Consider the following 16677-nt stretch of genomic DNA (forward strand, 5'->3'; position numbering starts at 1 on the left):
AGACTCTATAATAGGCAGGAATGGTGGCTGAAGGTGTGGCCCAAGTATAGAATGCTGAATTCAATTCCCAATACTGCTAAAAAGAGAGAAGAGAGGGGAGGGAGAGAGAGAGAAAAAGAGGTCAGTGCTTTCTTTGGACCTGTTCTGTAATTTGTAAAATATTAAAAACCCAGCCCAGCAAATAAGAACAATGATTGATGAGAGTGCATCAAATGAAAAACTTTCTGCACATCAAAAGAAACCATTGCAAAAGACAATCCACAGAACAGGAAAAAAAATCCTTGCCAGCTGTTCAGTGGATAAAGGATTAATATCCAGAATATACAAAAAGCTTAAATTAAGCAAAAGAACAAATAATCCAGTTAATAACTGGGCAATTGAACTGAACAACCAGTTCTCAAAAGAAAAAATATAAATGGCTAATAAATACATGAAATGTTACATTAGACATAAAAGAAATTCATATCAAAACTACACTAAGATTCCATCTCATTACAATTAGAAAAGTAGTCATCAAGAAGACAACAGTAAATGCTCCTGAGGATATAGGTAGGGGAAGAAACCCTTATACAGTGTTGGTGAAAATGTGAACTAGTACAGGCCACTATGGAAATCATTACAGAGATTCCTCAAAAAGCTAAAAATTGACCTACCTTATGATCTCTTTGTACCACTATTGGATATATATACAAAGGAGAGTAAATCAATTTACAAAAAGATAACTTGCATACCCATATTTTTTGCAGCTCTGCTCATAATAACCAAACTCTGGAATCTTCCTAGATGCCCAACAGCAGATAAATGTTACTCAACATGGAATATTATTGAGCTGTCAAGAAAATGAATTTACATCATTTGTAGGGAAATGAATGGAGGTCATCGTCTTGAATGAGATAAAGCAAACTTAGAGATCCAAATATTGCAAATTCTTGCACATCTTTGGAGTATAGATTTAAATGATGATACTTTAGTGATAACAAACATGAATAAAAGGGACTGGAAGGCCATCATCTGGAGGGAGTAGGGGAAAAAGAGGGACTACAGGGGTTACAGAGAAACAAAGGACAGGAATACCTCTCCCTTCAATAACAGCATAATGAAACCTACCAAATGCTGTTTCAAAAAGGTCAGGAGGAAGAAAGGCAATGGGATTATAGTGGAAGGGGTGAATTTGTTCAAAATACTCTGTGGATCAATTGGCTGTATTATTAAACCTTTTTTTTTTTTTTTTTTTTTTTTTTTTTTACTGTGGTACTAGTGTTTGAACTCAGAGCCTCACTTTTGCTATTCAGATGCTTTGCCCCTTGAGCCACACTTCTAGCCTAAGAAACATTTTTACTAGCTTTTTCTCCCCCAGATTTGTTTTTTGGCAACTAATATGGTTATCATATTAGTTGTTGGTTTTGATTTACCTGATGCTAACTTACTGACTTATGTAGACTAACTCCTCTGTTTAACTGTTTTTAATATATCAATTTTATTATGATTCGTGTATCTTCAGTATAGAATTTTATGAGAGATAAATGTATTTATTGTTTGCTTCAAGTACTTTGTGAGTTTTTAGTAGAATATTGAGAGGCATAAAAGATAATTATTAGGGCTAGAGGTATGGTTCTGGTGGTAGTGCTTTTTGCCTAACAAATTAGGGGAGTCTCTGAGTTCAAACCTCAATTACCTGCGTGTGTGCCCGCGCACTCCCACACAATCCTAATAAGCAATTTCTTCTCTGAGAAAAGTTTTGGTTACTGGTTCTAAAGATACAAACCATGAATGGAGTTTCTGAGAAGCCAAAACAAAGATCTTAATTCACCTTTCTTTACTAACAAGGATGACTTGCTCAAGGCCATGTAGATGGTGCCAAATGTGGAGCAGCAATACTAGACTTGATTATCATTCCTGTGGACTCTCTACCATATATTTCCAGTACTTCCTGATATGTAATTTTCAGTGAGAAAGAACTAGAAGCTAGAGTTGTTTGTTGACATTTTATGTGCCATAGTATATAATTTAATGTAAGTACTAAGTAAAACAGTCTTTCGTCATTCTTTATAAAGGATTTCTCTTACAAAGTGTCTTTTGAATTGCTGCCTTTATTTTAATAAGGCATTAGTCATAATTGGGGAATGCAGTGTGTTTTGGAAATTATGATAGCTCCCCATTTACCTGGTCTTTACTGTGGGCTGTCACCCTGGCAAGTTCTTTAGTTCATTATTTCATTTAATCCTCTCACGTAATTCCATGCACCTTCTAAGATACGAAGAATTACCAGTCCTCTTTTATGTATGAGGAAACTGAGACTTGAGAAAGGTTAAATAACTTGCCCCAGGATACAGATTTGATTGGAAGAGGTTAGGTGAGTCTCATGGGTGGTAGTTTTAAAGTCAGTACAGAGAATTTACACCTATTGGACAACAGGTTAAATGGTTTTAACTAGTTATACATTTCCTACAACTGGTAGAAAAGATTCTAATGGAGGAATTTAAAGGGAAAAATTAGTGACAGCAGTCAGAATCCTGGTGTGGCTATGATAGGAGAGGATGGAACCACTCCTGTAATTGCCTACAAAGGTTCTTGTCCCAAAATGTGCCTGGGCTAAAAGTACTTCTCAGCTGGGCAATGGCCTCAGGGCTTCCATGTGGTTTCCACTACAGTTTGTGTTTTCAATTCAAGGTGAATCCTTCCGGATGCCGAATGACAGTGAGAATGCGTCTATAAATTCCTTTTGACATTACCAATGAAACCTGGTTGGTGTGTCCTTTATATGGGTGGATGGTTGAAGAGGGTGGGGTTTTTGAATCACTGAAGTAAGTTGTCATACCCGATCTTGGCTTGTTGTACCATTTTTATGACCTTTGAGTCCTGGTGAAATAACTCCTGTACTTGTGTGCAAGGACTTTAGCTCTCATTGGCTTACACGTGCTATTTTGCACAGAAACTCTGTAAGTTAGATTTTTATCAATTCCTATTTATAGGAGAGGACATTTGTAAAATACAAAGTATGATTAAATGGTTTTCCCTTACATAGTTATACAATCATGTGACAAAGCTGGAGTTTGGACCCAGGTCTCTTGACTCTTAAGTTCAGTACTCTATATACTAGATGAGGCCTGGAGGGAGCTTCTTATGGTATGTCACAGCTTTATCATTGCTTTGTCCTATGTAAAATTGTTATATGGTATGTGAATTATAAGGTTTTTGGAGTTGGGAGGTAATTTAGATTCCCTTGAGTTCAGTTTCTTTTTTCTTTCTTTTTTTTTTTTTAATGCCTATCCTGGGTCTTAAACTCAGGGCCTGGGCACTGTCCCAGGCTTTTTTGCTCAAAAAATTTTTGGTGGTTAATTGGAGATCAGAGTCACACAGACTTTCTAGCCTAACCAGGCTGGCTTCAAACTGCAATCCTCAGATCCTAGCCTCCTAGTAGTTAGGATTACAGGGGATTACAGCTCCCAGCTTCAGTTTCTGGTTTGTTGTAGAAGTTATTTTTTATTTTTATTTTTTTTTGGGGTCCGGTCATGGGGCCTGAATTCTGGGCCTGGGCGCTGTCCCTCAGCTCTTCAGCTGAAGGCTAGCACTCTACCACTTGAGCCACAGCACCACTTCTGGCTTTTTTCTTTTTGCTTATGTGGTGCTGAGGAATTGAACCTAGGGACTCAGGCATGCAAGGCAAGCGCTCTACCGCTGAACCACCTTCCCAGCCCTGTTGTAGAAGTTAAATGGACATAGTTTGAAGACAGCACTTGTTAGCATGGAGGGTAATTTTAGCATGTCATATGAAAGTCAGAATTTAGAAGTGTTCTGAGCTATTCCAAGTATAGTGTGGTGGTCAGGCTTGCAATTGTAGCACTCAGGAGGGTGAGACAGGAGGAGTACAAGTTCCAGCACAGTCTGGACTACACAGTGAATCTCTGTCTCAAAAACACCAAAAGTATTTCAGAGACTGGAACCTTTATCTAAAACTGACCAATTGAAAAAATTTAAATACATAGTATACATTTTTCATAATATAAATTGCCCAGTTATATAAAAAGGAGAAAAATGGGATGTTTACTGTGCAAGTTTTTTTTGTGTATGTGTCTGTGCATGTTTGAAAAGTTTGGTGAAAGGAGAAAAAGGAGAAAAGCAGTTTAACAGCAGTTTCTGTGACAGACTAGAAAGTATTAGGTAACTCTGAATTCAATATGTGCCTTTGATACCTCCTAGAAAAGCAGGATTGTTCTTTTTTTGTTGTTGTTTTGTTTTTCTCCTTAGACTAAGAGCAACCCAGACTGACACACTGTATTCTGAGCTTGCCAGCCTACATTTTTCTGGTATCTGTGTCACCTTCAAGGTATCCCCACTCTGTGATGCTAGTGGATAGAGATGGTGCGGGAATTGAGTATATATGGCCTGGGAGGGTCCACTATAAGGAAGTACAAGGCAATCTTCAGATAGTAGGAGTGCTGCTGTTGAATGTAGAGCTTAGATTTAAGGCAGAGAAAAACATAGTTTAGAGGGAAGATGTCCAGTCTCATTTCCTCTTATCTGATGTGCTCATTCTGTGGCCATTGAGTTTGCTGTGCACAACAGCCCCAGATTAATGTAGGAGGTAAGAGATGGCCCCTCTGTGTTTTATTTCCTCAGTAGGTTTTAATCATACCATCTCCTTAGATGCACAGGAAACTCTGGAACTTCCTGCGTGGCTTTGGATGTATAATTAGGTTTAGGCAGGGCTCCTGGAGTTCAAAATCCTCTTCTAAGGAGGCTGTCCTAACCAGACATCTGGTTAGAGTCTGGCCACCCAGACTGCAGCCTTTGAAAATGCAGGGTTTATTTCTATAATGAAAGCAGTTTATGTTTCCACCCATGTCTGAGAAATCATGAAGTAAAAAGTAATCAGTATCTACAAATTAAATATAGTTATAGTTAAGAATTTTACTTTTATAGCTCTAAATTAATACACAGAGGTCTAGAACTGGCAATACATTTCCTGTTTTGCAAAACCATGTATTTTCCATTAAATAACATGATAATTAGTACCTCAGAATGAAAATTTTTGTTTACAAATACAGCAATAGGCTGGGGAATGTAGCTTGGTGATAGAGTACATGCTAGCATATGCTAGGCTCTGTGTTGTATCCACAGAATCTCCCTTTTCTCCAAGAGTCCAGCACTGACCCATGGAACAAGGAGATAAATCTAGAAAGGGCAGATTGGACAATATAGTGTTGTCACCATATAGTTATTAAATTCAAAATTGTGAGTTCTTGAGGAATTCATTATGTATGGGTGCATTGCTCCTGTAGACCATTGGGTTGGGAGTAGAATTTGAATTCAGAATATTGTCACCAGTGACAGTTGGTTCCTCAGTAGCTTCTACTGTAAGTGCCCTCTTGGTGGACTCTTATGAGGGCTTGGTGACTTGTGCTAGGTTCTGCATAGGCCATATGGTATCTGCTGTGTGGGGTGGGCTTTAGTGACCTTCCCTTCAGTTTTGGGAACAGTACATCCATTTCGTGTTTTCAAAGAAATATTTTGTGACAAATACATGTGACATTCTTCATGGATTATTATAGTGAGAGATTAATTTAGCATTTAGCGGCTACATCACAGTTTTCGTGAGAATATTTTTTTTGTTGTTGCTAGTCCTGGAATTTGAACTTAAGGCCTGATGCTGAAGGCTAGCATTTTGGTAGTTTATTGGAGATAAGAGTCTCATAAACTTTCTTTCCTGGGCTGACTTCAAATCACAATTCTCAGATCTTAGCCTCCTGAGCTGGAGGGATTACAGGTGTGAGCCACTAGTGCCTGACTTGTGAGTACTTTATATTCCACACATTGACGTGGCTGGACGAAGTAGGTGATGGGTGCTGATGTGACACCCTTCAGTAAGGCTGGAAAAGGCATAGGTAGCTTCTACGGTGTTTGAGAAAAGAATTTGCTTGTTTTAGTCTATTGATTAAAATGTTAATTTCATCTAGAAATATCCTCATAGATAGGCCTGCAGTAATGGTTGGCTGAGTGTCTGGGCTTTTCTTTTTTTGATTAGTGCATAATTGAGACAAAAAAATAACACATTAAGAGTGGTTCACTAAGCCAGGTGCCAGCGGCTCACATCTTTAATCCTAGCTATTCAGGAGGTCTGAGGATCATGGTTCAAAGCCAGCCCAGGCAGAAAACTCTATGAGACTCTTATCTTCAATAAACTACTTTAAAAAAGCTAGAAGTGGTGCTGAAGTTCAAGTGGTAGAATGCTAGCAAAAGACCAAAAGAGCTCAGGACAGTGCCCATGCCCTGAGTTTAAGCTCCATAACTGGACCCCTCCCCTCCAAAAAAAGTGGTTCAACTTTTTGGAAATTGGGTTTTTATTTTTATTTTTATTTTTATTTTTGGGTCCAGTCATGGGTCCTGAACTCTGGGCCTGGGCACTGTCCCTCAGCTCTTCAGCTCAAGGCTAGCACTCTACCACTTGAGCCACAGTGCCACTTCCGGCTTTTTTCTTATGTGGTGCTGAGGAATCGAACCCAGGGCCTCGAGCATGCAAGGCAAGTGCTCTACCATTGAGCCACCTTCCCAGCCCCGGAAATTGGGTTTTTAATTTAATTAATTAATTTTTGATATTTACACACAGACTTTAATCAGTAATAGCAAAATTAGGTGCTCATAGGAGATTCACAAATGACTACATCTTAGTTTATAAAATAAACTAACAAATTTATAATAATTAAGATGATAAAAATGTTCTTAGGTCATAATACTACCAAACCGGAATTGAACAACAGAAAAGTATCAGTCTTTAGATTCTTTTGGAAGTCATACAACCTGATGGGTTTCTTTTTGAACTATATATATATACACACACACTTCCACTCTCATTGCATTGTTTCTGAGGAAGTCAGCTAATAATGGTATCTTTGTTCATTTATAGTAAGGTGCTTTTTTTTTTCTTCTCAAGATTTCTATTTCTGGCTGGGCACTGGTGGCTCGAAGCCAGTTAATTACCAAAAAAGCCAGAAGTGGAGCTGTGGCTCAAGTAGTAGAGTGGTAGCTTTGAGCAAAAAAGCTCAGGGACAGTTCCAGGTACTAAGTTCAAGCCCCAGAACTAGCACCAAAAAATAGATAAAAGATTTCTGTTTCTCTTCCTCCTATCTTTAAGAAGTTATACAAAAGTGTTTCAACATGTCAGTTGATCAGTGTTACCCTATTCACCATTCTCTCTCATCTCTTGATCAGTATTACCCTATTCATCACTTTCATCTCTCTCAACCCCACTTATCCCTCTGTTAGTTTATTTTTGTGGTGTTGGGGATTGAATCAGGACCTTGTACATATATATATATATATATATATATATATATATATATATATATATATATGTACTTATGTACATACATAAATACTTTCACATTAAACTGATTAAACTGTACTCCTCAGTCCTAGGAAATTATTGATAGCTTCATGATGATAGTGTGACATCTGAGTTTCTGGTAGTAAATGCACAAATCAAAGTGATTTATTTATTTATGTAATGATTCGTAATTTATTTTTATTTAAATTTTGAGAAGGGGTTTTACTATATAGCCCCAGCCTTTTGAGTGTCTGGATTACAGGTATGTCATCCATCATGCCTAGTTGCCAAATTCATAGGGATTGAATTTAGAGTTGTGGATTTCTAGTGTCATTCTGCCTAATAATTTACAAATTGAAATTCATACTTTGTTATAAATTTTACTTTATTTTTATAGACCTTTGGGAAGTGTGTATTTCATTTCAGGATAGTGCAGGTATGTTTTACATTATTATTATTATTTTTTTTGGTCCAGTCGTGGGGCCTGAACTCTGGGCCTGGGCGCTGTGCCTCTTCTGGCTTTTTCTGCTTATGTGGTGCTGAGGAATCGAACCCAGGGCCTCATGCCTGCAAGGCAAGCATTCTACCACTGAGCCACCTTCCCAGCCCCTTACATGATTTTTTGAGGATAGTTTGGGGTCTGATGTGCTAATAATCACTAGGTTAAGAGATCTCAAGCTGTCAGCTTCTGGGACCACTCTGTCTCTCAATGTATTCATTGCTTCACCTGTACTTCCTATTTCTTAGGACCTTTGCAATAAGTATTTCAGTGTTGGAATTTATTTTCCAGAAATCCTTGTTTGATATTATTCATTAGTTGTTTTCTAAAATGTATAGGTTGTTGCGTTTCATACATGATACTATTTGCCCATTAAAAGTGTAAAATTTCGTGTTTTTTAGTTTATTCAAAGTTGTGAATTATTGTCACAATCAGATTTTAGAACTTTGCATCACCCTAAAAAGGAATAACAAGCTGCATACCCATTAGCAGTCACTCTGTTTACTATCCATAACCTCTGGTAATTGCTAATTAACTTTCTGTTAGTGTATCTGTTCTAAACGATTAATACACAGGGTTATATAACACATGGTCCCTTGTGTCTGACTTCTTTTGTTTAATGTGTTTCAAGGTTCATCCATGTTGTGACATGTATCCATACTTCATTCCTTTTATTGCCAACTCCATTGAAATGGAGTGTTATTGGATAAATATAGTACATTTTATTTATGGCCATTGTTTATCAGTTGATGAGAATTTGGAGTTGAAACAAAATTGTTTGTTATATAAAAAGCATTAAAATTAATTGTGTTATAAGATCCACAATTAATACATAACAAATATATGCCAATAATTAAAAAAATTAAAAATTATTTTTCTGCTTATGTGGTACTAAGGAATCCAACCCAGAGCCTCATGCATGCTGCGTAAGCACTCCACCACTAAGCCACATTCCTAGCCCTATGCCAATAATTAAAAAAAAATTAAATATTGTTTTTTATTATTTTTTAATTGTGAAAATACTGTATAGAGGGGTTACAGGTACATGAGCAAGGTAATGAGTATATTTCTTTTCTTTTTTTTGGGGGGGGTCTGGTCGTGGGGCCTGAACTCTGGGCCTGGGCGCTGTCCCTCAGCTCTTCAGCTCAAGGCTAGCACTCTACCACTTGAGCCACAGTGCCACTTCCGGCTTTTTTTCTTTTTGCTTATGTGGTGCTGAGGAATCGAACCCAGGGCTTCATGCATTTAAGTACTCTACCACTGAGCTACCTTCCCAGTCCCATGAGTACATTTTTTTTATCAAGCATTGTTGCCTCCTTTGTTTTTCCCCTACCATCCCTGCCCTCCCATCTCCACGACTATACCCACCCCCCACTGCCTAAATTGTAAAGTTCATTTTTTGGACACAGCATCTTGTACATCTCATTGTTTCAATCCGTCAATCTGTATCCCTATTTAAACAATTTGTTTTTTCCCTTGCCCTCCCCAAATTATACCAACATCAAATACAGTGAAAACAGGGGTTATACCATGGGGGAGGAACATACAAAGCAACAAAAAAAATCACATGGTACCTTATAAATACGTTAGAAACAATAGCAAGGAAGAAAAAAACCACTTGTGTCCCTATCTTGGGGCTCATTTTACTTAACATCATCGTATCTGACCTTTTTTGCTTGTCCCATACATATACTAGTTATTGTAAATAAGGGAAACCTTATTGTCAGTTGTGGGGCCTGAACTCTGGGCCTGAGCACTGTCCCTCAGCTCTTCAGCTCAAGGTAGCACTCTACCACTTGAGCCACAGAACCACTTCTGGCTGAAGGTAATCTGTGCTGTCAGTTCTGTTAAGAGACAGATGTAAGACACTCTTACGGAATAATATTAAAGGAGGAAGCTTTAGAATTAGAGTGCATTCTGACAAGTAAGTGTAAGAGTTTTGCTATCACTTGTCTTTTATTTCTTCCTAATTTATTTTCTATAGTGACATGTAGCTTTCAAACATGTTTATCAAATTGTAAATGTCTTCCAAACAGATTTTTAAAGAGCTTTCTTCCAGATTTGTCTCAGTGTGAATGTTATTTCTTTTACAGATTGGATTGTAAATGCATCACCAAGAGGCAGCGCAGAATGAAGAAAGCAAGCAGGAGTGTTGGCTCAGTGCCTAAGGTATCTGGGACAAGTAAATCGCAAACAACAGAAAAAATTAAGCCTGAAAACAGTTCTTCAGTTTCTACTGGAGGCAAACTTGTAAAACCTGCAACAGCAGCATCACTGTCAAAGGTATTAATTTGAATATGTGATAGAGTTTAGGAAGAGTGCATTTTAGTATGATGTTGAATTTATTAAATGAATATTATTTAGGGTGTCACCCTTTACTGGTACTGGCTTTTCAAATATCTCTTAGAATTAGGTGGCCTTAATTGTTGCTTTGGTCTATCGCTATGAATGAAACTCATAGTAAGTATCATATGAAACAAATAATTGAGGACCTGCCTTTTATAAGGTGTTGTGCTTGTGACGAGAGGTGGAGTCTGCCTTCAAGGAACTTGTGGAGTAAAAGGTAGTATGGTGAGATCCAAACATAAGTAACTGAAACACACAGGGAAAATGTCAGATGCCCTGCAGGAGCAGAGCAGTGTGGACAGTTTCAAATAGGAAGATACTTCTTGTAGCCTAAGAAGGTTTTATGAAAGGAGCATGTAAGCCACTCTACAAGACTCAGCAGCTATGGTGTTCCTGGGATTCAGTGTCTTGTCCTACTACATACCCTTAGTACCATAAGCTGCTCTTCTTTTTTGGACAGCTGATTGATCCAGTATGAATCCTAAATAAAACAGGATTTTAGTTTAGTTTAGTTGGTTTTCTTTATACTCCTTAGAGACTATATTATTATTATTATTATTATTATTAGTGTCTGTCATGGGGCTTAAACTCAGGGCTTGGGCTCTGTCTCTGAGCTTCTTTTGCTCAAGGCTAAGCTCTCTACCACTTAAGCCATAGCACACTTCTGGTTTTTTGTTTTTGTTTTGTTTTTTTTTTTTTGGGTCCGGTCATGGGGCCTGAACTCTGGGCCTGGGCGCTGTCCCTCAGCTCTTCAGCTCAAGGCTAGTGCTCTACCACTTGAGCCACAGCGCCACTTCCGGTTTTTTTCTTTTTTTGCTTATGTGGTGCTGAGGAATCGAACCCAGGGCCTCTGGCATACAAGGCAAGCGCTCTACCACTGAGCCACCTTCCCAGCCCCCACTTCTGGTTTTTTGTCAGTAGTTTATTGGAAATAAGAGTCTCACAAAACTTTTCTGCCCCGGCTGGTTTTGAACCTCAATCCTAAGCTCTCAGCGTCCTGAGTAGCTAGGATTTATAGGCATGAGCCACCAGTACCTAGTTGCTTTTTTTTTTTTTTTTAAAGTGCCAATTTTGGGCCTTGAACTCAAGGCTTGAGCCATAGCTCTACTTCTAGCTTTTTTGGGTGATTAACTGGAGATAAGAATCTTAATGGACTTTCCTGCTCTGATTGGCTTCAAACCACCATCCTCAGATCTCAGCCTCCTGAGTAGCTAGGATTACAGGCATGAATCACCAGTGGCTAGCTAAACTCTTTGTGGAATGGAAAGTAATTAATTAGACCACAAGCTTTGGAAACAGATCTGTGCTTAGATCCTGCTTCAAAAATCTATAGGCAATTCAATCCCCATGACCGACAAAATAAAAACAAAAACAAAAATCTATAGTCAAGATTAAATGAGGGAATGTACGAAAGTGGATAACACAGAGCTGGGCACAGACGAAGTGTTTAATAAAATGACAAGTAGTAGCATTCTTTTTGTTGGTGGTGGTGCTGGGGTTTGAACTCAGGGCCTTGTTCTTTTCAAGCAGGTATTCTATTACTTGACCACTTGAACCAAATAGTTGCCCTCTCCCTCCTACCCTCCCACTTTCTCTATCCCTTCCTTCTCTTTTGTGGTATATACTACTTGAGCCATGCCTCTAGTCTTTATTTTCCTGCTTTCTTTTTCTTTTTTTTTCTGTATGTTTTATTAGCATCAATTAGTTATACAAGGACATCTTATTTTGATATTTTCATATATATATATATATATATATATATATATATATATATATATATATATATATATCTCCTGATCAATCTCTTTCATTCCCCCTTTCCCTGACCTTTTTTTTTCTTTTTTGGTCTGTCAGTTGTGGGACTTGAACTCTGGGCCTGGGTGCTGTCCCTTAGCTCTTCAGTTCAAGGCTAGCACTCGACTACTTGAGCCACACTTCCACTTCCTGTTTTCTGGTGGTTAATTGATTGGAGATAAGAGTCTCACAGACTTTCCTGCCAGGGCTGGCTTTGAACCTCGATCCTCAGATCTCAGCCTCCTGAGTAGCTAGGGTTACAGGCATGAACCACCAGCACCTGGCTTTACTTTCTTTCTTTCTTTTTTTTTTTTTTAAAGGTCTTAGGTCTATGCTTATTTATCCTTCCCACATAGCTAGGATTTGAGGTGCATAACATATCCAGCTGTTAATTAACTGAGATGGAATTTTTGAGTTTGTGCGTTGGCTGGCCAGGAGCTGTGATCCTTCTGCTCTCAACCTCCTGTATAGCTGGAATAAAAGGCATGCACCATCTTCTTCAGCTATTGGTATGAAGTCTCAGGTTTATATACAGGTTGAGCTCAAACCATGATCCTCCAGATCTTGTCCTCCTAAGTAGCTAGGATTATAAGTACAAGCCATTGGTGCCTACTTCCACATAGTATTTTTGTTGGTTAGCTCTACAAACTTTTCTTTAACCCTGGATTGTTTTTTGAATATACCAGTTTTCCCATGGTATGTTCTCAGTGTCTGTTGGTTTGGGCCATCCAAGGGACAAGATTGCTTTGTGCCGTTTTCCTGCTGATCCAGCCTTTGATATATTGTTGCACATAATCCAGTCTTTTTGAATTTCAGTTCAAAATTCTTTTGTTCTTGTTTACTTTAGGTTGTGGTGTCTTGGTAGAAACTTTGATTCTGCAGAAATCTAGGAGAGGACTTCTGCTACTCTGATAGGGAGAAATGAAGCATGACCTGAAACATGAGTTGTTCAAAAGCCCTTTGTCCAGGCAGATAGAGTGTGTCTTAATTATTTTAAGAAACACCTCAGAAAGGATGAGCAGATGCCATTCATGTGGCTTTATTAAGAAGGAAAGTAAAGATCTCAGGTAAATTTAAAAAAAAAAAAAAGAAACAAGCCAGGTGCTGGTGGCTCACCCCTGTAATCCTAGCTCCTCAGAAGGCTGAGATTTGAGGATCATGGTTCAAAGCCAGCCCGGGCAGGAAAGTGAGACTCTTACCTCCAGTTAACACCAGAAAACTGGAAGTGGTGCTGTGGCTCAAGTGGTAGAGCACTAGCTTTGAGCTGAAGAGCTGAGGGACAATGCCCAGGCCCAGAGTTCAAGCCCCATGACCTACAAAAAAAAAAAAAAAAAAGAAACACCTCAGAGGAACAGTTGATTAGAGACTAACTTATTAGTGTTGAAAGATCTAACAGGAAATGCTGGTTTTTCTATTCTGAGGTTGTTAGAATGAGCCTAGACTTACTCCATGGCTTAGGAAAGGCCCCCTGGTTTTCTTGATACAGCCCTGATGACTTGATAGGTGTCATCCTATGGCCTGGAGGATAGTACCAGGATACGTCTTTGCCCTGCTGACATTACTCTGAATCAGCACCCTGAAGAATTTCCTTGATGGTAATGCTGCCACATGTCTAGAAGTCAGGTAGCATTTTCTAACCTAACTGGTTACTCCATTGCTGGGGTTGTCCTCAGAGTGGAGGGCCTGTGTGATTGGGTGATCTGTTGTTGTGACTGGAAGAATAGGTTGATACATTGGCCCTGGATGTGCACTACTGGCTTCCTCATCAGTGGCAGTCAGTGTCTTTGAAGATTAACTATGGAGCATGCATGGAGCAGGCATGTCAGATCTTCTGAGGTGTGGATCTTGACTCACTGGCAGTTTGATCTTGAAAAGTGAGTACTTTTCCATTCTAAAGCAAAACTGAGTATCTCCTCTTGCCGGCACGAGCTAGCTGTCTTACCTTTGACTTTGCTGTGTTGACAAGTCTATTTAAATTGATACGTGTGTAGGCAGGTAGGTAGTGGAGATGGTTAGGGAAGAGCTAAAGCTCTTTTGTAATAGTTCCTGTAGGGAGTACTATGTTTTACCTAAAAGAGAAGTCATTGATTAGCAATTGAAGAAGTGAATGTAGGAAAAAAGAAAATAGTGAAACAGAACAGAAAAATTGAAACCATTAAGTGGCTTTTGAGGGGCCAGAGTGTAGCTCAGTTGTAGAGCACTCATTTAGGATAGTTTATGCCCAGGTTCAATTCACAGCCCTACAAAAGAAGGGAGGGGAGTGGAGTAAGACTTCCATCTCTGGCTCATGATACCTTTCACAACTTGAATTCCAATAACTATGATGGAGCAGTGATGATTAGTGAGCTGAAGGAAGCATTTGGCTTTTAATTATTTAGATTCCTACACAAACTCATTTGTGTGCGGACTCATACCTGGGTATCAGCATTGCACAATACTCTTATGCCCCTTTTCAGTAGCTAGGTATAGGACAATGCATTTTCTCACTTACCTCATTTCTTGAGGCTAGATCTTATCAAGAACTAGGAGGAAGAACCTCTGATGCTGAGTACCTCACTGCTCTTTGGAGCTGTGGTTATCATAGAACAAGCCACTATTATTGTGCAGTAAGTTTGGAGGAGGTTACTCTTTTCAGGAGCTGTGACATCTTGTATGGGGATTTTGTGTGTTCTTTGTCACAACTAATAGAATTCTTTTCTTTGTAGAGATAAATTCATAAATGCCTGTTCTGCCAAAATCAGCATACTGATCAGTATTCATAGTTTGTGCTTGTAGGATCAATATGCCTTTTTCATTACACTGGCAAATACTTTTTTCCTAAAAATGGATAGATGGTTGAAACTAATAACCTTCAATCAGAATCTGAATGAATAGCTGAGTACTTATGATTATACCTTTTTTGTGTGTGATCTTAACCTTGTAGTCCAATATTAGGTTTTCAGAGCAGAGGAGGTAGCTAGTGATAGTTTGTTTGTTTTTCATGAACAAGATCCCAGGTTTAGATTCCCAGCCATCTCCCCCAACCCCCATAACAGAAGAAAGCTGTTAATGGTATGAGCAGTCCATCTCTGAAACTTAAAAGGTAAAATTTAAAGCAATTTTTTTGGTATATAAGCGTTTGAACTCCAGGCCTCCTTGTACTTGCTAGATAGGCATTTCTACTACTTGAGCTATACTCTGTCCTGTTTTGCTTACGTTTTTTCAGATAACCTTGTTCTAGCATGGCTGTCCTACCTACAACCTCCTTAGTAGCTTAGATTACAGGTGTATGCCATTCTTACCTCTTTAACTTTTTGCATGGGCTACCCTTGAACTACCATCTTCTCGATCTTTGTCTCTCAAGTTGCTGGAATTATAAGCATGAGCCACCACATCCGACCTTGAACACTCATCTTAAAATTTGAGCTAAAGGTGTTCATTAGGAAACTTTGACTTGACCTTGAAAAGTGTATAGTACTTTAGTTGTTGTATTTTATTATCAATATCTGGAATATTTTACTGAACAATTTGCATTTTACATGTTATTAAAAAGTGTTCCTTCATCAACTTCATTTGTTTGTGTGTATGGTGTGGGTGTATATGGGGTATTGGGAATTGAATACCACACCCCATTCCACATTTCATGTGTGGAAACGTATGTGTGTGTACAGAATCTTGTGGCAATATTTAAAGAAATAGGAAAAGCAGCAAGCCTACGAGTAAGTGTAAAAGGTAAGCTGGAAAGTGCCTTTTGTTAGTTGTGGGGCTTGAACTCAGGGCCTGGACACTGTCATGAGCTTTTTTACTCCAAACTAGTACTCTATCACTTTGAGCCACAGTGCCAGTTCGGTTTTCTGTTGGTTAAGTGGAGATAAGTCTCATATACTTTCCTACCCGGGCTGACTACAAACTGTGATCCTCAGATCTCAGCCTTCTGAATAGTTAGGATTACGGGGGTGAGCTACCGGTGCTTGACTTGGTTTTGTTTTTACTTTGTTGTTGTATAGTCTATGTACAGAAAAATTCACACAGCATGGTATTTTTTTTTCTTTTGTCTTTTGTGGGGCTTTAACGCTGTCCCTGCACTCTTCAGCTCAAGGCAAGTGCTCTACTGCTTGAGCCACAGTGCAACTTTGAGTTTTCTAGTGCTTTATTGGACATAAGAGTCTCACAGACTTTCCTGCCTGGGCTGGCTTTGAACCGTGATCCTCAGACCTCAGCCTCCTAAGTAGCTAGGATTATAGGCTTGAGCCACCGGCACTGGAGGTATTGTGTTTTTTTTTTTCGTTTTTTTTTGTTTTTGGGTCCGGTCGTGGGGCCTGAACTCTGAGCCTGGGTGCTGTCCCTCAGCTCTTCAGCTCAAGGCTAGCGCTCTACCACTTGAGCCACAGCGCCACTTCTGGCTTTTTCTGCTTATTGTGGGGCTGAGGAATCGAACCCAGGGCCTCATGCATGCAAGGCAAGTGCACTAGCACTGAGCCACCTTCCCAGCCCGATATTGGGTTTTTTTGTAAGGTGAACATACACTGCAGCCACCAGCCAGATCATGAAACAGCAGGAACTTGCCTCCCAGAATCTTCTTTGGCCCAGATAATAATTACCCTTCCTGACCTCCCCAGAGTAACTACTTACATGTAGCATCATAGGTTAATTTTTTTTTCTCTCCAGTTTTTGATCTTTATTTGAATGGAACCATGTATGGTTTTTTTTTTTTTTTTTTTTTTGGTAGTACTGG

At 39.0% G+C, this 16677-nt stretch overlaps 1 protein-coding gene across 5 annotated transcripts in view; it reads left to right on the plus strand.

Moving 5' to 3' along the window:
• The window catches only part of Specc1l (sperm antigen with calponin homology and coiled-coil domains 1 like), a 148134-nt gene that overhangs the window by 30378 nt on the left and 101079 nt on the right, over nucleotides 1–16677 (plus strand). For 4 of the 5 annotated variants that reach the window (XM_069994420.1, XM_069994421.1, XM_069994422.1 and 1 more), the window contains one exon: nucleotides 9917–10106. In XM_069994420.1, the coding sequence (XP_069850521.1) occupies nucleotides 9954–10106 (153 nt within the window). In that variant the 5' untranslated portion in view covers nucleotides 9917–9953. Of the gene's footprint in view, nucleotides 1–9916; nucleotides 10107–16677 lie in introns of those variants that run through there. The other variant, XM_069994424.1, reaches the window with a different exon arrangement.

The sequence above is a fragment of the Dipodomys merriami genome, unplaced genomic scaffold (assembly GCF_024711535.1).
Source record: "Dipodomys merriami isolate MVZ:Mamm:240054 unplaced genomic scaffold, mDipMer1.0.p SCAF_45, whole genome shotgun sequence".
NCBI lineage: Eukaryota > Metazoa > Chordata > Mammalia > Rodentia > Heteromyidae > Dipodomys > Dipodomys merriami.